Source organism: Phaethon aethereus, assembly GCF_964289735.1.
Source record: "Phaethon aethereus genome assembly, chromosome: 15".
Classification (NCBI taxonomy): Eukaryota; Metazoa; Chordata; class Aves; order Phaethontiformes; family Phaethontidae; genus Phaethon; species Phaethon aethereus.
In genome coordinates, this window is record NC_138591.1 from 13,514,630 (window position 1) to 13,539,006 (window position 24,377).

The window sequence follows — 24,377 nt, forward strand, 5'->3', positions numbered from 1 at the left end:
CAAATCATAATCTAAACGTATATGTGGGAGTTTTAACCTCCTGTACAGACTAGCTTCTGATATTTTCAGCACAGTGATAAAAATTTCCAGGTCGCTTTCAGACCTGGAGTTGGTGCTTACTGCAGCTGTTCTCAGCCAAGCTCTCTGGCCAGTGTAATGGTCCTAATTTAAACAGGAGCCACTGGTTTCTGGAGTGTGGTTGGATCGTACAAGTTTTTAGCAGGTCTGTTAAAAGAAATGTCAGAGTTAACCTGCTTCCTAATCTGAGAAGTTTACAGGAAAAGATACATGAAATTTTGGTCATTTTAAATTTAACTTACAGTATACTTATTGCTGTTAACATCGTGTTCACAGGTTAGACTTAAGAATATAAAACTGGCTTAGTACTGACTGGCTTAGTGCTAGACAGGGTTTAGTGTAGCTGGAGCAAAATATTGGCAGAGACTAACTGGGCTACTGTTAATTTTTGATCTCTCATTTTTAATATACCTTGAAATGCATTTTAACCACCTCAGATGAATGCTTTATTAAATCAAAGGATAGGAGTACAGTAAAAGTATTTGAAATTTTGGCAGGATACAACTTTGTAAATAGAAAGATGTTTGTGTTTTCTGAAGTAAGAAACTTCTCTAAGTGGAATTGTTGAGTAATTTATGGGTCATTTCTACCCTAAATATGGACAGTTGCATGCTATGAAAAGCTGGTTAAACTCTCTGTGTTATAAGCCTATTCTTGATGGTAGTGTTGCACTTTTGATTTCTACGTCATGCCCAGAAATTTGGGGAGGGGCTGTTAATTTGGTAACTTGGTTCTCCAGTGGGGATGCATTGCACTCCCATAGCCACGTGGTGTGCCACCATCCTGTTACTGGCAGCACTCTTTCCTTGGGAGCAATCTCCCAGCTGGGTGACTTGTTGTGGGGGTGGCAGAGGCCTACTTTATGCCCCTGTGTTTCCTAGGTGAGGGTGCACCAAAGGTAGAGGAAGGGGTGCCTTGGGAGAACAAGCTTTGATAATAGGTCACTACTTCCAGAAGTGTAATTTTGCCCTACCTACTGGTCCTGTTCAGAAGAGCACCTGGAGAAGCGTGCAGCTGAGAAGAGTGCCTTGTTCTTGGTTGCAGCCTTGTCTAGACGCAGTCTGGACCAGAGCAGAGGAGAGGCTGGAGGGATATCTGCTCTTTTTCTCCTGCCGCCGCTGAGAAGATGGTATCTTAACTGCCTGCCAGGCAAGGAGTGGTGCCAGCACTCGGATGGATAGCACAGGATTTCTAGGGGTATATGTTACCTTCAGAAGTTCATTTTATATTAAAAAGACAGCCGTATACTTGATTGTATTGAGGTGGGCATGAATTTTCTGGGGGCTGGAACGCTTTCCTGAACCTATGATATCTCTCTCCTGTGTAAATTCACTCACTGAGATCTGTAACTAAGTCATGTGTTGTAGTTGAATGCATGCAGCTGCCTTCTGGATCTGCACAGAAATTCAGACTGTCCCTGTGATATTCAGCAGCAACAAAAGCTATTTTAAGATTATATTTTAATGGTAGTTCTGTACCTGGGCATACCTGAATAATTTGGTTTATGGCTTACCCAGATTGTTTAACTACTTGCTGTATTGTCAGGTTTAGGAGAAGATACAAATTGTTTTAGCTATGCCTCTTGTAGTGGTGAGAAATGCCTTCTCCTTTGCACAGAGCTTTACCAGATCTTTCAGATGCGTTTTCAAGCAATGATAATCAAATATAAGGATTAGACTTAAGTTGCTGGAGTTGTATTGAAATCCACGTTACCATTGTAAAAAGCTTAAAAAGCACCAGTGCAGATAGCAGCACACACCACTGGCAGTAACAGCTCTTCTGTGTACATCGTTTCTACATGTATGCTATGTTCTGTGCCGTGGTTTCTACACTCTCTGTATTTCTAAACAAAACTCAAATGCAATCTGGTCTTGAAAATCCTTAATGACGTAGAACTCACGCTTTTTGTCTACTGTTTCCTTTTCTGTTTCCACCTTAAGATAAAGCATCACAAGGGTTATGAACCTGTGTAAGCAGAGATTCTGATTGTTGGATGTTGAGAAACTGTATTGCTGGCACTTAGATTGCTGCTAGGTAGATCTCAGTCTGAGATCTGGCCAAACCAAGTACACTAGTGTATGAATTCAAGGGTAGGGGTCATTTCTTTGATCCCAGATAAAGTATTCATGTAAATCGGCTATTACAATAATAGTATCAGGAATAGTAAAATAATACTAAATATTGTAGGTAATACCAATGCTGTTGTTTCTGATTTTATTCCTCACTTGCAGAACAGAAAGTGAGAAAGCTGTATCTTGTTTGATCCAATCTTTTGCCTGTTTGCATACTTGTTAAAATTAATAACAAATCACATGGAAACTGCATGTTCTGCAGGCTTTTTTATGCTCAAATGCCATTTCTCTAAAAAACAATTCATATTTCTACATTAAAAAAATTAAATGGGAAAATAAGGTATAAAACTAACCCTGGAACAGTAGTTGTAACATGCAATTAATGCAGCACAGGCAATGCTGCTGTATAAGAGGAGTGTGTCACTTAATGCAGGTTCTTAACTTCCAGCTGTAGAGGGGATGCCATAATTCTGCTGGGGTGCTTTGGACACCAATGTCTTGAGTTTCAGTTTGCATGTGTGCAAATAGGTGGGGGGTGCATTTAGTGGTGGATCTGGGATAACCTTTCCTTTTCCCTGATAGCTGGAGCTCAACATTCAAGTGGATGTTCCCTGTACATCTCAGCAGGGTGAGTTCAGAATTGCTGTGCCTGAGAAGGAAGGTTGCAGGTATTTGAAGTGTGCTCAGACTTCAAGAACGCTGGATTGTATTAAGTGATAGGAAATAAGCACTGTTGTCATTGAAATTCTAATATTTATAGCCTTTCTGTTTGCTTGTGAAATTTATGGGGTTGGTTGCTACTAGCATTTGCAGAAAGTAATGAAAATTCGTCCCCTCCTGCCCTGCAAGTCAAAACCAAATTTGTCTGTGAACACTTCATCTGTTAGGCAGGTATGATGGCAGAAGCAACAATAAAAGCTAAAACCAAGTGCCTGTAAGATATATTGAAAGGTGTTTCTCTTTGTTCTGGGGTCATTTATTATGTGTCAACAGTTTGAAGCGAATATTTTAATTTTCAAAGAAGAGAGGGTGGCATTTGTAGTGGTTTGTACAATGAAGGAAGCCTTTTTTCTTGTCTTGGACTGTGCAACCCAACAGCAGTGGGTGTGATATTTCTCCTATGCATGCAGTCTGGTCCTTGTGATAGACTTCCTCTCTCCTCCCATACAGATGTGCATCGATTGAGTCCTAGGGCCTTGCCTTGAGAAGGGGAGTATGGGGAGATCCTACAGCTTGATAGAAGTTCTCTAATAAAATCCCAGAGATCCCTAGCATCCCACAGATTATCATCTGGATGTTTAGTGAAGTCTCTTGTTTACCCAGACTGTCCAAGCCAAAGTGAGACAGACAGCTACTCGCCCTATCCCGTGGCTGTGTCTCTCTTTTTGGTCTTGTGGGGTTTCTTTGATCTTAAAAAGTGCGCTGAAAATGCATCAGTAGTAAAACATCCACAGGGACATTAAAATACCTGAATTTGGCCATATGAATTAGAACAAATCAAAACATGTGTATGTTTATTTCTTTATTTTAACATTTTTATGGTCAAAGGATGTAATGGGGGGAGAAAAAAATGTACATCTGCTAGGTAAAAATCTAGACAATGCATTGTTTCTGATGGGGTTTGTGAACAAGCTTAAACAGGTAAAGACTCTCCTGTTACATCTGCACAGCTAAATTTCATTTTGTGTAGCTTAGCTGTTAAAAAGTACACCAGTGTTGTGTTACCACCCTGATAAGCACAACACATTGCCACTTACTTGTAGGCACCTGTTTTGTGTAGGTGAAATAGCTGAACATTGTATCAAAGGGTTGGTTTGGTTCTTTTGCTGGTCAGTGTTGTGTCCTAGAATGCAGCTTTTCTTCCCTGATAACCTCCAGCAAATAACCATTCTCTTCTCAGTCCCAGTCTATTTTGTCTTTTGTTGTTGCTGTTGTCTTTTTATACCTCTTCTTATTTTTTATTGGCATATGGCATGGCATGTCTCTTCCTTTCTTTTTTTCCTGAAAGAAAGTTTCCCCTTTCAGAAAGGGAAGGGTATTCCTGCATGAATGATAGTTGCACTTAACTTATTACAGTCTCTAGTTAAATTCTTAAATCCTGGTCTTATTCTGACTTTGAGCAGTAACATCTGGAGCTTGTTTCAGGTTTGGGTCAGACCTGACTGTAATGACATTTAAATTGGAGCTCTCTGCTTCAATTCTGTCAGCTCAAGGTATTAAAAAAATAGTGACTTTTAGATCAGAAACCTTCAAATAATGCACACTAGTTGCAGATACTTTTTTTGTTTGTACTTTTATTTCTTAAGCAAGATCTCCTAACTTGTGTCCTTTCTGCTTCTGAAAGGACAAACATCCTTATGCATTCTTAATTAATTTCTTTTTGTGTGTGTGTAAAAAAGGTCTGGAGCTGAGGAAGTGCCAGGAATTACATACTAGACAATTTGTGGTGTACCCGTGTTTGGATTTATTTCTCTCTCCTCCCCTGTGATCTGCTGCCGTGCACTGTCACATGCTTACCCCCCTCTAAGGAAAATTGTTGGCAGTTTTAAAGTCCTGGAAAAGTAGTCCAGGAAAAAGAGAGGAAAAGAGATGAGGATCCAGTAGCGGGGAGGACTGACCAAAAAATCTGCTTTTGCATGCTCAAGGGGTATACTCAGAACACTGAGAGCATTCGTGGGATAAAAGTTATAGCGGGAAATGTGAATGGACTAGCTGGAGCAAAAGAAATGTGAGTAGTGAGGGTTTCTGTCCCAGCTGTGTGTGAGTTTCTAGGGGCTGGTGATGACACAGGCCACAAATGCTACATTATTAGAGCGAAAAATAAAGAGTGGGGAGAAAACTTAAAGGGCTTATGGTTTTCCTGAGACACAGGAAGAATCATTCATCATCAATAGAATAAGGAATTTTAGATACAGCTTAATTCGGTGGTGATGTTTGTACCAGCTTCTAGCCAGAGGCAAAGCAGGAAGGCAGTAATTAATTTTTGGAAGTCCTCAAAACTTGCTTCAGATGAGTGGTGCTAGCAATGGAGCAAAAATAGAAGTAGTTGGGAAGATTTGCCAGGAAGAATAGAGTATTGAGATTGGGAGTGTATTTGTGGAATTAGGGTGTTTTGCAGAGCATGAGAAAGATGTAATTCACTGGGTGACGTGCAGTTGTCAGCTGTTCTAAAACACATTTTCAAGTCTGTTTTGTTGCCTTTATGCTCTAAGAATAGTTGACCAGAAAGCTATTGAAATACTGTCTGAGTATTTGGCTCATGAAACAAAGAACAAAATGTAATATGTAATAAATAAGAAAGTAAATACACAACAAACATGTGAGCAGTGAAGTACAACTTCCTCTTCAGAATGTATTTTTGTTCAAAAATGTGCTAGTTATAACTGCTGCCGCATGTGAGGTGACTGACTTTCCAAAGAAAAAGGAGAAGAATTTTGGCCAGCTGCTTTTGTCTCCCTTTTCAGGGAAAAACTAGTTTGGATTGTTGTTTGGGGTGGTGACACATCAGGGCATTAATAGGAGTGCTGAAATATCCCCAGCATATAAAATAGACTCCATCTGAAGCTTCATTCCTCCACCCTTCATCCACTTCATTGCACTGCAAGATGAAATCTAAATTACATGGGTGCAAGGTCTCATTTCTTGAATGCGTCTCTCAAATTTCTGTTTCTAAAATAGTTGTTCGCATGATTTGCATAAACCACGTAGTTTTGAAGTTTGCAGCTGCAAATGTTAGCACATGATGTACGTGGTTCAAGAAGCCCTGTCTGTGATAAAGAATTGTTTTAAAAATGATTGCTGCTTTACAGGTGTACTAGTGTTTCATCAGTAGATTCTTTTTTTAATTTTTTTTTTTAGTTCTTGTTTGTATTCCAAGTAGCTTGATTTTGGAGACCTGAATTTAGCTGTTTTCAGCTAATGCAGGCATGGACGAGTGCACTAGTTTCTTTGCTTTGTTGATACCGGTGCATTTGTGTTAGGTTTTGAAAGAGAAAGCTAACCTCAAAAAGTGCATTTTTTGGTATGTATATTGTTTTCTCTAGAATGCAAAGTATAACTTCTTTTCTGATTGTGTTTGCTTAACGAATATACAGACTTGGCTAGTTGGTCCCATGGCAGCCTTTTTGGTGCCAGAACAACTGGTTGGCTATTTAACACTTGAACAATTAAACAGGAAAAGCTTTTTTTGTCACTTCTTAAAAGTTTTTGTTTGTTTTCATTTAAAAAAAAAAAGTGACTTAAAATTGCTGACTGAAAAAATGATAAAATACGGAGTGCTTAACTGAGGACTATCACATTCCTGTTCTGCATTCTTTTAAGAATTCCTTGGTAAATAATGGAAGCTGACACCTGAAATTCCATATGTTTTTTACATCAAACAGTTTTTTAGAGGTGTTATTTGTTTGAAGAATGTTGTTCTTCATGTAGGCAGTATTAAATAATCAACAGTTTCGTGCTAATTTTGGTGTCTGCTAACATTTGAATGTTTTCAGTACAGTAATTTTCATCTTCAAAGCAGTAAAGAGAAGCTGATCTTTAGAACATTTTACAACAATAATCAGCTCTTTCTCAGAGCCTAAATAATTGTTTCCCTGTGTTAATGCTTGGGGGCAGAAAGGTTGCTGTCAGAATGGAAGGGGAGAATAAAGGTTAAATCATATTTAAAAGTGAATGCTCAGGAAAGCCTAAACTGCTTTGGGACCTAATGGTTCTGTTGTCAGGACTGAGGAAGGTTCTTGGTTCAGTCCTCTGTTAAGGCTTATTAAATTATTTTTATGATTGCCAGTGTTTGAGCTATTAAGTAAGAGAACGCAGGGTAGCCACCTGCATGATTCAGTAAATTAAGGCTTTCCAGAAATTTAATGGCAGTGGTTTCTTGGGACTGTCCAGATCCCAAAATCTTTGTGGAGACTCTGGTCAAAATGAGGATGCTTCTGATGCAGGGAAGGGGATTTCTGCGCCAAACAGGAGCAGGATGGGGTAAACCACCCCACAGCCACTGCTCCTCAGGGCACCAGCCCTTGCCTGTTGAAAGCCAGGGACATCACCAAGTCCCCAGTCCCAGCTAGGCACTCCTCCCACCTACAGCCATTCTCTGCTTCTCCTCCTTGGCTCAGTGAAGTCTTTGTAGAACATGGAACAATGCTAACAGGCAAGGTTGGAAAATTGAGCTTATTAAGTAACAACCTCAAAAACTCCTGGTAACCATGTCTTTCAGGAATTTGGGAAACTGGTGGAGAATAGAAAACTCTGAAATCTGTGTCTTGGAGAACAAAAAAGCACTTTCTTGTCCAGCCCATTGTAAAGCATCCCATTTGGAAAAGGCATGTTTTTTGTTGTGCTCATTCCAAGGCTGTCAATTTTAGATGAAAGCATAATTACGTCTTGTTAATTACAGTGAAAACAAATGGTAAAATTAACCCAAAGTGTAGATTTTTTGGGTAGTAGGAATCTCTTAAAATCATAGTTTACCATTATGCTTGAAATCAGTATGTGTTAATAAACTTAAACATAGCAAAAAGTGAATTTCAGTAGAAAATAATGATTTTTGCCAGCAGTGCTCCTTATGTCTCTGGGAAGAAACAGTAAACATTCCTCTGTTACCAGGACGTGCACATGTGCATGTGTATCCATTCACATAAAAGACTTAACAAAAAAACCCAAATCACCAAAAAAACGCCCCCCTTGAATGGTTTTATTGTTGTTAATTTTTTCTCCACGGTTAATCTAGACTTGTAAAAGCGACCCTGACATGAGGTTAGGGTTTAGTTAGCGTTTATCAGTACTGGGCAGACCCATGCTAATTGGTTCAGCTCGGCACTTCACTATTGCAGCCGCTGATCTGTGATGCGGTTCCTCGCGCGATGCATGCGGTTCCTCGCGCGGCACACTCAAACGAGGAGGAAGCTGTCAGAAGCACCGACGCTGGGCTGGGAGGCAAAGCCATCATGGGTGGGTGTAGGGCCGGGTGGGGAGCCCAGGGCTGATCCTGCTGTTCAAAAGCAATGTTCAGAAGCTTCTTACAGAAACTCTACATATCTACACAAGATTAGCCACCTTGGATTGAGAAAAAATTGTGTTTAACCTGGTGTTTTGAGGGCTCTCAGTAGCAGACACTTGTGTTAAACATTAGGGCAGGGAAGGCATGGCAAGTTCTCTTCCCCGCTGTGCTCACCCCAAGGGTGTCTGAGCCTGGCCAGGCTGCCTCCATGCCTTTTCATTGCTCCTGAAGGAATCTTCCACTTAACTGCTTTGCCTTCTGTAGTGAACAGGGAATAATATATGCTCTGTGTAAGTTCACTGTGCTTCTGCATCGTGAACACTGAGTGCAGTCTGGTTAACAGCCTTGCTTTCCTCCTCCTCCTTAAAAAGGTATAGAAGTAAAGAAGTTACCACGAGGAAAATAAAGATCATAAAAGGTATCAAATGGCCACTGTAGCAGTAATGACTGAGTAGACTAGCAAGCGTCCGTCAGGCCCTGGTGTTATGGATAGCTGAGGAGAGATATGCTAAAAGTCTGGAAAGCACAAGTGGCAGGAGAAGGTGGAACAGAAGCAATGCAAGACCCAGGGAACATGGAATGTAACATCAGAGGACAGATTGAAAACAACAAGAAAAAGAGCTATTTTGTATAACATAGTTAAACTGTGGCACTCCTTGCTGGTATATTGTACCTACTGGTAAGGTCTACTGGTTTGCAAAAGGGTGGGCACATGCTCATAGGGCATTTTGAAATGCAGAGAGCATGCACAGATCAGGAAATCCCAGAGCCTTGAGATGGGGGCCTGGGAAAATGCCCTACAGCCGCATTCCTCCCCATTCCTGTTCCCTTCAGCCTGTGTTGGTGGTGCCCAACCTGCGTGCTGTGCTTTGTGGACCTCCTGTTTTGCACCAGTGCCGCTGCCTTTGAGCCAGAGAGGGCCAGAAGCTCTTTGGCCTCCATAGCATCTCTGACAAAATGTTTCATAGCTTTCAGAAACTTCGCATGTGGCATGAAAAAGGATTTTGTTTCCTTTAGTCTCGCATTCTGGTAATTTCATGTGAAGCCCCTTGTATTGTAAGTAGTAGAAAATAATTGTTCTCTGGTGGGTTTTTTCCATTTGATTCCCCTCCTCCATGCTATTCAGAATATTTGTCTGGCATATCCTGTACCCCGCTTTAGTCATCTTTTCTCTGAAGTGAATATATCTAGTCTGTTTTCTCTGTCCTCATTCTGAATCTGTTAATGTGTTATATGAAGTCGAACCAGCACACACGGCAGGCTTTATGTAGAGTTGTGACTTCTAAAAAGTATCTTTCTGCTTCCGTATTGTAATTCAGATTGTTGTAGTACTCAGTGTGCTGTGCTAGTTAGAGCCCATAGTATTCTTTATAGAACCACCGCTTCAAGAACAATATAGTCAGATACTGTGCTTAGGAAATCCCAAGATCTTACAACAACTGAGCAGTGTATGAATCATGTGGCATGACATGGATCACCTCTGTCTGTGTACCCAGGGACATTTTTGCATTTTTCTAGATTTGCCATAGGACAACCAGATCAAGTTTGTAGATGATTTGGCTTGTGATTTCATGCTGCTTTGCTATAATAGCCACCTTTAAAACAGGTTTAGTAGTTGCATAGTTAGCCTAACAGGAGAAATTTCTTGTGACCATATTTGATTTAGACTTCTTTACTATTCAGCAAAGAAGCCTGGATTTAAGCTTTTTGTGTTGTCAAATGAGAAGTGAATACCATTAACTCTGCTTGCTTTTTTTTCCACAATTGTGTAACAGTTTTTAAACTTACTGTCCTGAATCTGATTTGTTTGCCTTTCCCTCTTCTCACAAAAGCCTAGTCTCAGAACTACTAGCTACCTGTAACCACTAAGTCAGAATCGTGTGAACCTACTTTACATTTCTCTGCACAGCAGAAAGCATAAGGAAAAAGAGCTAGAGCAAAATCAGGATTAGCAAATCTCCAATGATAAAGGAAGACCTTTAAAAACATTACTGAAAAGAACAGGAAGAAATGCTGAAGGTGTTAGATCCTAGGTATGATGTCTCTGCACATTGCACAGTTTCTCTACCTTGGAGTGATCTGTCCTGTTTAAAGGTAAATTAAGGTATGAGGCTAAAAGTTAATTTTTTTTCCTCCCTGTGTCTGTAAAATTAATTGCAGTGTAAAAATCTGTATTATTATCCATTGTTGGTCTTTGCTAGGAAATTATTTTTGCATTTAAAGTCTTAACATGGACAGATCGACAGTGTTTCAACAGTTTAAAAAATTATGTCAGTATTAGGAAAAAAAGATGCTTTACTATATTCATGTTACTTTCCATGATAGTGTGAGCAAAGCTCAACATACTTCAAGACTAAGTTCAGGAGTGAGTTGTACAATTAGCATTTGCTGTGAGTATGAATCCATTCTTAAACAGAATTTCAGATTCTGAAGTAATGGTGAATAATATTTTGACCTTGTAACAAAGTAACTACACAGAATCAGTGTACCTTCAGACCTAGTTTGGGCAAGTGGTATGTGTAATCATACTAACCCATGTAAGGCAACAATTTATATTACCATTAAAGTGCAAAACTTTTTTGCTGCTTAAGTATATGGCAAGCATTCAGTCATAGTATTTGCTTTCTGAAACTGTGGACTGTACTCATCCAGATTGATGCAGAAGTGAGGTCTGAAAAATGTATGTAGCTGACTACTAAAAATTATGCTGGCCCAAGTGGTGAAGGTGTATGCTTTTCTATACTTTCACAAGAGAAGAGGGAGGCACTAATAGGAGCGTAATCACCGATCCCATAATGTGCTCATATTATTATCCAAATAAACTCATTTAAACTGCTATTTAATTGCCTTTTTTAAAGCATCAAGAATGTGATCACAGCACAATAGCATGCTGAGTCTAGTGTCATGTATAAACATAGATGCTCTGTGATGCTTGGACTGCCCTGGCTCCAGCTGAGAGTGTATCCTTTTCTTCCCTGTGTCAGAAGTTCATTGTCCTTTGAGTAGTTTTTCAGCCTTTCAAGTGATGATATGCCGAAGAGCTTAGCATTTGTTGTTGCAAGAGATAAATCCATTACTCACTAAAGCACTAAAATGTAAAGAAGGGTGTGATACTGGAAAAACACATTGTTTAGGGTGTGTTCAGTAGGTTGGGACTGAGCGCCTTGTCTTCAGCAAAGATGTAATCATACTACCATGTCTGGAATGTGCAGAGGCAAGACTTGACGAGTTAGGGTAGTTGCTTCTATAGCCTTGCTGCTCTAGATACAGCAAAGAGAAGGTAGTGCAAGTCCAGTAGCTGTTGCCATAATCGGTCATGACACTTCTGATGTTTCAGCCTTTCCTTATCATGGAAGAAAATAATTTGTCTTGTCAACTGTTCTAGTTACTGTTTTTTGAGTATTACATGGGAGCCAGAAGCAGTCTTCCTTCCTTTCTTCCTGAGCTGATAGTTTTCTAGAAGCATAACCTGAGCTAACAAAACTCATCAGACTGAGAAAAGGAACTATGAAAGATTTTTCAGCAGACCTCCTCTTGCCCTCCTGACTGCCAAGGGATTGTGCACTGTAGAATGGGTAAAGCCAGGTTAGTGAGACGGGCAGGTTGGTATTTCTGATAAGTAACATCACTGTACTGAAGAACAACTCATGCTGGTGCTGCTGTCTACCCCAAGTTACTAAACACCTGAGGCTTAGAAAGTGTATGAAAAAATTCTTAAAACAAGAAGGCTGTCCATACAAACTCCTTCAGTAAGAGTATAAAGTTGTAAATACGTAGGATATAGGTGTGTTTTTAGTGTCCAAACTGAACTCTGGTTCATGCGGTCTTTCATTTAACACTGAATTATTCATAAAGCAGTGAGTTAAACTGCTGAAAGCAGGCAGTAATTGAGTCACTGTTTGTTTTAGTAGATTTTTTCGGGGTGACTTCTTACATGGCAGCTTTTGGTACACTGAGTAATTGCATTGATAATACCCTAAATGCTTTATACATGTCTATAAGTTGTTAATCACATTTTTAAGGCTCAAAATTTTGGTTTGTAAAGTGCCATCAGGCTGCTCCTCTTTAAAGATAAGCAGATAAATGAGTTGCTGCAGCCAATTGCCTAGTTTATAGAGCAGGTTTTGTGTAGGCTATTTGTTCTCAGCTATTTTTCTATGCACAGAGTTACATTGTACTTCCCTTTTACTTTCACATAAAGATAACTTTCTCAGTAGGATTAAGTTTCAGATACTATTTACGTTACAGACTGATATCTTTCATACATGTTGTTTAGCGTTCAGGAGCTTCTTAGAGTAATAATTTCTTTATCTAATACTGGAATAGTCATGTAGCCTTTTTTTTTTTTTTTAAATTCATTAGGTATATTAGCACAATTTAAAACCAGTATTGCCATCCTGTGTTTTGTCAAAATGTTCTCTTTGGACAGGCAAACATAACAATAGGAATACAAGGCAACAGCAATATAATGATTGATCAGTGTAATAAGTGGTGGCTGCAGTGTTACTGTCTGTCTAGTCATCGCTAAACATTTTGTAGGCATGGCAGAGATGATGAGTCTGCTTCCAGGAAGTTGTCCCATCCCAGTAATGTTTTCTTCATTTACTGTCTTGTGTAGCAGCATCTCCTGCTGTGGAGGATTTGCAATTCACAGTCAATAATGCAATAATTATTTGTTTCGGATGACAATTAGAGGGCAAGAGACTTCCGTATAATACTGTTTCTATTTTTTTTTTAAGATTTAACGTTGGCTACTTGCTCTTCAGTAAATAAGCATCCTTTCTACTTTCTCTCTTTCTTTCTTTATGAATTTGCTAAGGCAAATTTTAAAAGCATTGAAGACCTTTAAACCTTGTCTCCCTATCTTCAAGTCATCTCACTTCCTGTGCTCGTAACACCTTTCTCCCTTAATCTGTAAACTTGCCTCCTGATACTTCTCTAGAAGCCTTTTCCCCTTAAGACTTAGTCCTTGGCCTTCGCAGCTTTCTTGTTAGAGGTTTATATTGCTAGATAGACCTTTTGACACCAGATCAAGTAATGAAAAAGTAATGAACCATGAAAAATAATAAATGAAACAAAAGCAAATTACCCACCATTTTGCTAATGTAAGAACTAACTTTTAGGTGTAAAGGCAAATTACATGGTTTTTACAAGTCCTGGTAAGATCTGTGGCAGCAGTTACCTACACCTTAACATCAGTCCATAGGATATTGGGGATTTATGTACTTCCCTTTCCCCTCCTCCCATTCTACTGGTGAAATTAATCTCCGTCTCTGTTACTGTTTCATCCTTTAAAAATGTTTTAGGTAGATTGCTTTATTTTTAGATGCCTTTTGAAAGGCAGCCACACTACAGATATTGATTGATACCTCTTCAAATTTTCATTGCAGCAACCTAGGACTGTCTTGAAAAAATGAAACTGTGTATAGCACTTTTCATTTAATTCCTTTTCTCCTGAGTCCCTTTGTGCAGTAAGTGGTGTCTATATTCTAACTGCAGGTAGGGATTAGAGGCCAAATAGTTTCTCTTACTTTTGAAAGGCTGAGTTCTTCCAGAGTAAATGAGGGAAAATTTTTGCTTTGAATACTTCTAGTTGTTTAAAGATTGACTATTGGAAGTTAATTTCATTCAGACAATAGAGTTGGGAACTTGTTTGGCTAATTTTGGTGTGTGTGGTTGTTTTGGTTTTGTGTTTGTTTGTTTGTTTGTTTGTTTTGGTTTTTTTTAAACCCTGCCTCCTGTCAGTAATGCCTATTAATCTGGCTTTTGTAGCAATGGTTTCCAGAATTCTGGAGAAGGAACTCACTGGAGCACCCAGGTTTTCTTGTGAGCTGTTAATACGGTGACATAAAAAATAGTTCCACTGGTTCAATAGACTACCTGTGGACCACTTACAGGCATGGTTTGGGGAGTCTGCTACAGAGAGTTGTGAAGTAACCTGTCACATTGTTTTTCCAGTAAATGGCAGATACTATTCTTTATCTTCTTCACGTTATTCTAAGTTTCTTGTTTGCTTTCAAGAAGTAATATTCTTACCTGAAGGTTTTCCGAATGAGTCTCATCAGTGTCCTCTTTGCACCACCACAGTTTGGTAGCTGCTTTAGAAAGCACTGCATTTACTGCTTTCTTTAGGAATTTTTCAATTATGTATTTTGATATGCTGCCCAATAGTTCCAATAGCAAAGGTCAGTTTGGTGGTAAAAGAGGTGATATTTAATGTAGCACTTGAAATCACTGAGTATTTTTTCATTATAATTTCTATCAATGGTGATGTTTTAAAAATGATTTTTCTTTTCTTTCTTTTATTTTTACCTTGTGTGGTATTATCTGTGTGAGACTGGCATTCGGAATTACGCACTGAAGCAGTAAACTTTTAGAGGCTTATTGGATGTATTTAAAATACTGATGTATTTAAAAATATTTATTTTTCAAACTCTTTATAAGAGATTATAGTATGTTCCACAGTTGAAGAGGAGTTACACAGTGAGCACTGAAGAGCAGGGGCTCAGCGGGGCTGCCGTGGGGGTTGATACAGGTTACTCTTGCTTCCAAGCAGTCTAGTGAGTTCCAACACCAAAGGTGCAAAGCTAGACCTGGACTGCGTGTTAAGCATGCAGTTGATACCCCTTGATGCTGATGTAATTTGACTGCTAAAAAACTGACTTTGCTAATTTTTCAGTGAGATTTACATTGCCTGATGTTATTCTTATCTCTTACCACCTTATATTTTTGCTCAGCAAGTCCCTTTTCTTAGTGTTTACTGCAGCTTCACTCACCCGCTGGAATACACACACAGAGCCATTTATCATATCTGTACTTACTGTTCTATTTATATTTTAAAAAATAACCACAAAAAAGTTTTAAAAGGCCCTTTAAAAACTTTTATGAAGGCTTTGGTTCTGGAATGTCAATTTAGTCCGGCAGCAGAGGAGAAAGTCATTCGTTTTCAGCTTTCCCCCTCTAAAGGCAGAACCCTGGACATGGAGTTTGGTTCATCAAAGTCTTCAAGCTGCTGCCAGCAGTGAATGACTGACTTCTCTTCGGCCTGCCAATGCTACTGTTAGTGCCGCTCCCTCGTCGTTTCTGGGATGGCTGTGGCAGCTCTGCGTAGAGGCCTATGCAAACCATCTGTAGTGACATGTAAAAGTTGTCAGTACTAGTGATTTCTGTCATGAGGTGGTTGTACATGATGATTGTAAGCAAGTTTTTAGTATCACTATTGCTCCTTCATTGTGATCTCTCTAACCTCACAAGGAAACAGAAATGTTTCGTAACCTGCTAGGGCGACTGCTTCAGTTTCTCTGTGGCTGCCAGATACAAACGCTAATGACAAACACTATAGATAATCTTTCAAAATTTGAATACTTGGTGTGATATGAGTCATGACTGAAACTTATGAAGTTAGTAGTTTGCTGTCATCATTGTTAATGTAGTAGCACTATTCTGTTGTAATTTAATTGCTGCAATAGTGGAGTCATTCTGTAGCTTTTGTCCACATGTGACTGCAAGCACATGTTTACTGCTGAGCAATGTATTCTACGTTTTGGAGAGAGTTGAAATTCTACAGTACTCCTGTCTTATAACAGGACTTAGGTTGTGCCAAAAGCCAAATGATCTTGACAAAATCTTCTCTGCTTTCTCATTAATAGGAAAAAAATATAGCAAATTTTGAGATTTCTTCCCTGTAGATTTGAATTATTGTGAACAGTAGAACAACAGAGCAATACATCTTTCAGTGACATCGAGTTCATCATATTAAACGCGCTGAATCCATCTGAACAGCTTTTTTTGAGTACAGTCTTTTTAATTATTGGTGCTATTTTTGTTCTGATTACTTAACAGTGCAACTATTTGAGTATGATAATGTTGAGGTCATAGTCCATAACAAGGAGATTTTTTTTTTTTTTTAGTACTTTCTGTAAGGTCTGGTATCCCGTGGCAAGACTGTAGTTTCAGAGAATTTGATCTTTTTCTTTTCTTTTTTTTTTTTTTTCCTCTTAGCATCAATTGCAATAACCATTTTGCTTTCAGGCTTTTACTTCAACACTGTAGTGACAGACTCAGTTAATGAGCGATGAGAAGTGTGTACCTGCAAAGCTCTTCATATGTGGTCGAGTAATTTGTCTGTGTAGGGTGACTGATGCTCCTTACTGACTTCCCAAACTATATTGTCATGCTCCAGTTTCTTTCTGGTTGCATATGTCAATTTCTAGACTTGATTTCATTTCAGCATTCATGATCTTTCAGTAAATAAGTGAAAGCTCTTGTTTTGTTCAAACTTGCTACTATCTGAAATGCTGCTTCTTGGAAGGTGTCTTAACCTCCAAACTGCAGAGATCCCCTTTAAACACTTGAAGTTGTATTGTTTGTTTGTAATGCAGTGGCATGGGTAGATAGAAAACTGTATATAACCTTAAATGTTTCAGAAGAAATTGTCATCACTGTTCTCCATGGTGCCTTGCATTCCTTTTTGTAGTGAAAGAGTATCTACAAAGTTGTATGGGTTGCATTTTGGGGAGGTGGAAAACAGCTTAAGTCCTCTTCACCAAACAGTCTGACAGTGTTTGAAGTTGTGGTCTTGAAGGCTATATTTATTTAATATTTTGCAGTACTGTATTTAAAGAATTAAAAACATTCCTTATTCATAAAGTCACTTCATGCTTTGTTGTAATACTTTCTTAACTTATGTGGTTTATGTTAACTTTTGGTTGATTAATAGACTGCATCTTTAATTTATTCCAGGGATACGATTAAAACTGGGTAGTCTGGTCTAGGAGCTGAGATGACTGGGGTGATGTTGACACACTGTGGTGTAAGTTGCATTAAAGACAGCAGTGTATTAAGTAGCGTGTTTGGTAGGCAGGTTTTCCTGGCCAGTGTAGATAGGTATTTTTTCTTTTTCTTAATCTGATATTGTATAATTTGAATAAGTCTTTGGCATTGTTCTGCTTGAGGCAAAGGAAAACATGTTTCTTAATTAAATCTTGGTATGATTTGACAGTTCTTTGCTATGAGCTCTTAAGGACAACAGTGGAAAACATATATTACCGCATTTCAATGCTATAGCTGAAAATAAATTTTGTCATACTGCTTGCTAGTAAATCTCTTGTAAAAGGACTGTGATTTGTTTGTTGAAAGTATTTACTGTAATAGTTGAATTTTACTAGAAGTTAAAAATTCCCTTATTCACAGAAGCTGAAAACCTTCATTAGTGTTTTCTGGGTTCCATATCTGAAAGCTGTGTTGTAAAATGTGTGTCAATGTATGTCAGAAAAAGCAGTAGTGGCATACATCATGATTCTGTTCATCTTATTACTGAAATAGTATCTCTCAGAAGCTGCCTCAGTTTATCTTTTAAGTTGATTGCTTTTACTATGATCTCTTCTGCATTTTCTCCCTCCTCTCTGCTAACCATTCATATTTTCGAGGACTGTAGAGCAGTATCTCATAGAAAGCTCTTTATTTTATTAGTTAAGGACAGTTCTTTCCCCATAAAATCTGGTATCAACATTTAAATCCTCTGTTAAAAGAATATTTTGGATGAACTTCTAGTGAAGACTGTCCCTCAGGTGTTTGCTTCAGTTTGTTTCTAGATGCTAAGTTGCCTTGATGATAACTTTAAAACTAAAAATAATAAAAAATCCTAGTATTAATTTAGCATAACCAATTGTTGCATTGCTGTAGGCATGCTGTATGCTTTCAGATAGAAGTGACCCAGAGGATGGCTTCTTTGTTAGTCACTCACTGTGCTACTGTTAACTTAATTACCACCAAAAAAAAAATCTTTTATGTTTATTTTAACTTGCTGTTCTACCGCGCTGCAGTGTTGCCAGTGCTCATAGCTGCTAGTGGGGCATCTGCAGCTGTATCACTCAGGAGCCAATCTTCTGCAAACCTTTTTCTAATAAAATCAAAACTTGAAATCATACTTCATTTTACTTTTGTACTAATAATGAGAAAAGCATGTACTTTATTGGGGGTGCTGCCTACTGTGTGTTTCAGCATAGACTTTTCACTCATGCCTCGGTGAGATTTGCTGCATCCTTGTAAGCTTCCAAAAGCTGTGTTTGAGCATTAAGTTTATGATCTTTTCTAGCTCTAATCCAGAAGTAAGTCTTTAACCTGATCTGTTTCTGCTCATGCTCAGGGCAGAGGTTATTAGTTCTGTGGATTTACTAGAAGAGGAAATAATAAGAGGAGGAATGCCGGTTGTCAAAGTATGTTTTCTTGTGTACTGTGAGTTGGAATGAGGCTGCAAAAGCGTGTTGCACACACCTCAACATGGCTGTGAGGAGAGGGAGGACTGCAAATCAGCTGGGGACTGGTCCTGCTTCGCTTCTCGCGTGGCCTTCGTTCCCTGGCTTTTAAAGGACCCGGTGGCTCTCTCACACAGCTTGCCGTAGCTCGTTCCACTTCTTGTCCCTTTTGTACAAGGGGCAAATTCCGCTGCATTCAGATAGGAGATGAGCGTCTAGGCTAGTTGGTTCCGCTCTTCTCAGCCGTTCTGGCAAACAGCCAGGCGCCCCGATCGCTAAGCCCCCCCACGCGCGCAGATGGCGAGCACGAGCACGGGTGGGGAGCGCTGCGCAGCCCCCGCAGGGCCCGGCGGGCGACTCTGTCCAGGGTGCTGACGGGGCGTGGGCGTGGGCTGGGGCGCCGGTGCGGAGCTCCCGGTGTTCCCTTGGGAATCGTTTCCTTCCTGCAGGACGGGTTACCCACATCCCTGGCTACCCACGCAGGCAGCAACTTGCATGTAGCTTTTGGGTATAAAGCTGTTCTTACAGAAATCAGTGACTTTGGGGGGTTTGTGGTGTAGTAGAATATACAAGTTAATAGCTGGACTGGTACATCAAAGAGAAACTTAGCAGATGCTTTAAAGAGTGTCTTTTAAGTAGTGCTTGTCCTTGAGATGGTTGCAAGGGGTTATAGGCTTTACAGTTTGATGATTAAAACCAGTTTATTCAAAAATATATATCCACATCCCTGTAATCGGGCTGAGATGATCCATTAGATTTTGATGCGTAAGCAATGGAAGGAGGTGTTGTTCCATTGCTGGATAAATCAGGAAGGTGCTTGTTCAATCAAAGCAATGCATCTTTAAAGTAGTGGGTTTTTAGTTCATGAAGTTCATAGAATCATAGAATAGTTAGGGTTGGAAGTGATGACCTTTAAAGGTCATCTAGTCCTAACCTCCCTGCAATGAGCAGGGACATCTTCAACTGGATGAGGTTATTTCGTATCTCTTGTTTTAGTGGTGTTTCCATATTCTTTAAACAGTTACTGTAATAAAACTTAACAGTAGTGATGGCTAGAAACTGGAAAATGTTACCTCTAATATGTTGCTGATGTGGTAAAGGATTTCCTTTACAGTTTTTCCTGAGTAAGATTTAAACCTTAGCATTACATTTGATTAAATGTTTAGTTTTGTTTTGTTTTTTAAAAGTGGTAACACTGAAGGAGTCTTAAAGTAAATTATTAATTTAGAAAGTCTGCTGTTAGGAACTGGTATCTGTATGAAAATGTCTAACACCAGAAAAAGTAATTGAAAAGTTTGTTTTTATTTAAGGAGACTTGATTATGAGACACTGACTGCAAGGCCATTTGGAAACTTAAGAATCAATTTATGTTCTTTGTGTTTGTATTCTGCATTAATGTGGACTTTTGTCTTCATCCATAAGTATTAATCTGTTTGAGGAATTTTACAGTTAGACATGTACCAGTATAATTGTGCTATAATTTAAGTAGATGCTGTTTTGCACAGAAGCGTGCCATTTGTGTGTCTCACAAGCACTACCTGAGACAGAAATGTTAATATAGCTGATTAATTTTTTTTTTCTTTGTGTTAGCTGGAGATACAGATGATCCTCCAAGGATTACTCAAAATCCTGTCATTAATGGGAATGTAGCAATGGCTGACGGACATAACAACACTGAAGAGGACATGGAAGATGGTAAGTAAATATTTTATAAAAACATGTGGTTTGGCTTCTTTATTTTTATGATTTTTGAGGACATGGTCCATGTCTTACCCGTGTCCTCTGAACTGCAGCTCATTAAAAAGAGGAAACTCTCTGTAGTTATGACTGCTGGTTTTCTGTATAGGCATCCTTTTAACATAGCTATACAATGGGATTAGGCATCTGAGGGTTTGGGATTTTTTTCTATTACTCTTTCTAGGTACTCATTTAAAAATTGCTGAAAGTGATACTGTCCATTGTTATATTTTGTGATATGTCCCTTTAAACATACTGCAGCTGGTGCTTGCTGAATAGTAATTTTTGTAAGTTATGCAATTCCTTCAGGACATTTAAAATCATTATCTATCCTGCTCTCTTGTCAGGTGGCAGCTGTGATCAGTTTTTGTCTTTGTATGGTAAGTCAGTGGTAACTATTCTGTGGAGGAACATTCCGCCCCCCCCCCGCCCCAACTCTGATGTCCTTTTACTTGCAAATGCAAAGGAAGAAGTATGTATTGATATCCTGTTAATAAAAGGGGACACATGTTTTTGAAATCTTTTTGTCGGTCTTTTAAATGAAAATAAAGGTGTACAGTTTTTTCTGTTACAGAAGATCAAATAATTTTTAAGTAGATATGTCTAGGTTTCTTTAAATAAAGATGATGAGTTTGTAATTCACTTAAGTCTGTTTTGTTTAGTGAGGAAAATGTACAATGATACTCCTTTTCATAGGAGAGGACGGGGGGACTGCTCTTACTTTGAAGAACTAAATAAAATTGAATTGGGAAAAGGGAGACAAAATGAGTGGGATCTGTTCCCCTCTGATTCCTTATTTCATGCTGTCTTGTGAGTGTACATTAAAGACTAGGCTTAAACATGTATTTAGATTTATGAAAAATGTTGAGTGTGGGGTTTTTTTTTCTTTTGTTTGAGAAAAGTCAAGAGTTTGAGGCTAAGGGTCAAAAAAGTGCTTACTTTCATGTATTCAAAGAACATATAATAGAATACTGATAGAAAATAATAATGTTCCATGAAGAGAATATGGTTTACATTCAGGACAAAAGCATCTCATGGTTGAATTGCTTCTGTGTCATTGGCGAAGATAAAGTTTCCTATGATCAGATTCTCGCCATAAAGTAAAAATGAGATCTGCTTCGCCTATGAATTTATTTTTGTCTGATTGCCTGGTCTCATTCAGAGGGCTGTGATTTCTTGCTCAGAGTAACTAGCTGAGACCAAAACAGGTATTCTGTTTTTATCAAAATCAAGTTAACCTGTTGTAAAAGATGTTAAATGTCTTTGGGCCATGGTATTTGGAGGGTGGAAGAGATCATACAGCTTGACACCGACTGGCAAGGACAGCTCTGTTGAACTTCTATTCTCAGTAATGATGTTTATAGGTAGAAAGCCTGATAGTGTTTGCTATCAATACAGCCAGTAGATAACACCTTGGTCAGCACAAAAATTTGTCCAGGAGTTGGTCTGTATATACTTGCACAAATTAAGCAAAAGAGACTGAAGCTGCAGAAGCAGTTGATGAAACCGAGGCCATATCGAGGATGGCAACTAATCTCTTCATTCAGAATAACGTGGACTTTTTAACCTAAAAGCTACTGCAAAACAGTTTCTGTCACTTACCAAATTTTTGACTCCTCTCAGAGAACTGGATATGAAGGTGTCGCGATAGGAAGAAGTAGTATTTGGCAAAAGGCTTGCGAGAGCTTGTGAAAAGGCTTGTGAAAGCTTATGGTGACACTTGTGTTTGTGGACTTTTTATGATTAGGAGCTTTGGTCCACTCTGCTGTGGGACATCTTTCAGGGTTAAAATGTGATTATTAAGCAATACTCTTAATGGTTCCTCATTATCATATTTGAATAAGGAGTGTCTGGCTACGTCTTAGCGCTACTATAGCCCTGCACTGACACAGATAGAAAGTAGTGTTATTGCAAAATGTTCTAATTGCAAAAACATTCCTGAAGACTTGCATCATGTAAGTGGATGAGGCCTCTTTTCCAAGTCCTGTAAATCAGATTAGTTGCTTGCTGTTGCATTATTTACACATCGGTGCAACTGCTCTCTTGCTGTTTGTTCTCTTGCTATCCTGGTGTGCAGCATGATGTACATGTATAATGGACAGCTTGGCGATTCACAAGATAGGAAAAAATGGAGGGAGACATTGGCCTCTTTGATAAACATGCTCTGTTTTCATTGCTGTTACTCATAGCAAGTGAGATCAATCTGAGCTGATAAAGAATGCATGAAGAGAATTTAGATACCTCTTCAGTGAAAATCTTGATGAGTTTAATGGTTCCTGCAAAAGAGGTGAGGAGTAAGATGAAAAGTTGATGCTTCCAGCTGGATTACAGAAACCAGCCTTCTGGTGAATTTCTGAGTTGAAGGAACTTTTGAGGTGATTTTGTCTTCCTGCTTAGCACAAGAAGAAATGACTGATAATGATTTGAAAAAAGTGCAGCGCTCATCCCCTTTGGTAGGCAGTTAACCACAGGCATTGTGAAGAACACATAATGGGGACAGCAGTAGACCACCAACAGGGCTTCCAGATAAGAGTGTGTTCTCCCAAGTGGTTTGACTAGAACCTGTTGTTGCTATGTATGATGTCTTAGCAATTAAAAAGAACCAGTGGAAACATTGTGCTGCGTTTTGTACAAAGACTTAATGAACCAGCCTTTGTGAGCTGGTTCTGCAAATAAAGTAAAAAATAATAAAAACAGGGTTCCGATCAAATTGTGTTTACAAGTGCATCAGTATTCAAAACAGCACATAGGATAAATTCTCTTAGAAGTTAAAGTTCAAACAGAAGGTCTGTCGCTAAACATAAACTCACATCTTCACAATTACCTACTGAAGTCTCATTTCTGTGAAGAATTGCAGAGGCTACGGGGCTTTCAGAAGCATCAGTCTTAGCCATATGCTAGTATTGCGTGCTGTATTTGTATCATTAAAATATTCATAGAATATTCAGCCAGTTTCTCCATTAATAATTCAGGTTCAGAATATTTTAATAACCTCAATGTACTTTAAAGGTAGCAACATTTACTAAGAGAGTAAAGAAACCTGCTTTTCTCAAAGGTATAAGCACTGAAGTATGTACTTCAGTCTTAAAATGGATCATGTTCTGTATTTGGATCTCTGATTTGAAGGATCTTTGTCGTGTCAAGGTGCTAAATGTGACATTGATCTCATCAGTGAAAAAAAATCTTTTCCATGTAGCAAATATAATCCGTTGCATGTAACTTCAGCCAGCATTGCCAGCTGGGTCTGTTCTTTTTATCTTGTGTTTAGGATCATGTGTCATATTTGTAGTTCAGGGATTTATAGAAGTCTTAACTTGCCAGTCACTACTGAATTATCCTGCTGCCAGTTCCAGTTTTTATTGGAAACTGGTGGACATGTTTGATGGTGAAAAAAGGTTTTATTTATTTATGTGCTCAGAATACCCATCACACTATTTAAACTTGTTTTTTTTAAATATAATTCATGTTTTAATTGATTACACTTGCTAAAAATGTGGGCTTTCTGGAGGAAGGGGAGGTTGTTATTGCAGGGGTGTGTGTTTTGTATTTTTAAAGAAAATTCTATTTTAGGGTTGACCTATATTATGAGGCTGTGTTTTTGTGGAGCAGTTAGTAGTGATTGCTCAAATATTTTATAGAGAAGAGTACCCTTCCCTGGTGAGCTCTCATGCACAAACTTTCCTGAAAAGAAATCGAGAAATACAGGCAACTTTTCTCTGAAGCATCTGCAGATGCTGCGTGGGCTGCCTTTTTTAGCTGACACCGATGCTGCTGCATCCTTGTGCTGAAGTGCTCTGAATGCTGCATCAAAGGAGGCAGAAAGCAAACTTGGTCAGCTCGTTTTTCAGAAGCTTAGACTAAGCCCAGAAGTATTGATCTTGATTGTGAACAGGGAGGTGTGCTCGAATTGGTTTGAGATACATGTGATGCAAGACTGATTTTTAAATTGTTACCTGTGTTATGGATTTTTTTTTTATTCAGCCTGCAGAGCAAGTTTGAGACCATACAGCTCCTTTGGCTGCAGCCTGTCTGACTCTTGGTCCTGGAAGACCAACTCTCTACCCTGTCAACAGGTAGCGAGTAGGTAAAATGGGTAGGGAACAGTTTTTAAGTAGGCGATAGACTACTGGTTAGCTACACTTACATGTAGGGAAGAAGAGGAGAAAATAATCCTTTGAACTCTTCCGTTAACTGAGGAAGCTGGCAGCACAGGGTAATGTGAAAGTCATTGCA

The 24,377-nt window shown here is 38.9% G+C and overlaps 1 protein-coding gene across 2 annotated transcripts in view; it reads left to right on the forward strand.

The window, feature by feature from the left end:
- USP7 (ubiquitin specific peptidase 7) overlaps positions 1-24,377 on the forward strand; it is a gene marked incomplete at its 3' end in the record, with an annotated part of 72,870 nt that overhangs the window by 11,542 nt on the left and 36,951 nt on the right. Inside the window, exons 2-3 of one of the 2 annotated variants that reach the window (XM_082006557.1) lie at positions 19,998-20,102; positions 20,492-20,524. In XM_082006557.1, the coding sequence (XP_081862683.1) occupies positions 19,998-20,102; positions 20,492-20,524 (138 nt within the window). The remainder of the gene's footprint in view (positions 1-19,997; positions 20,103-20,491; positions 20,525-24,377) is intronic. The other variant, XM_082006558.1, reaches the window with a different exon arrangement.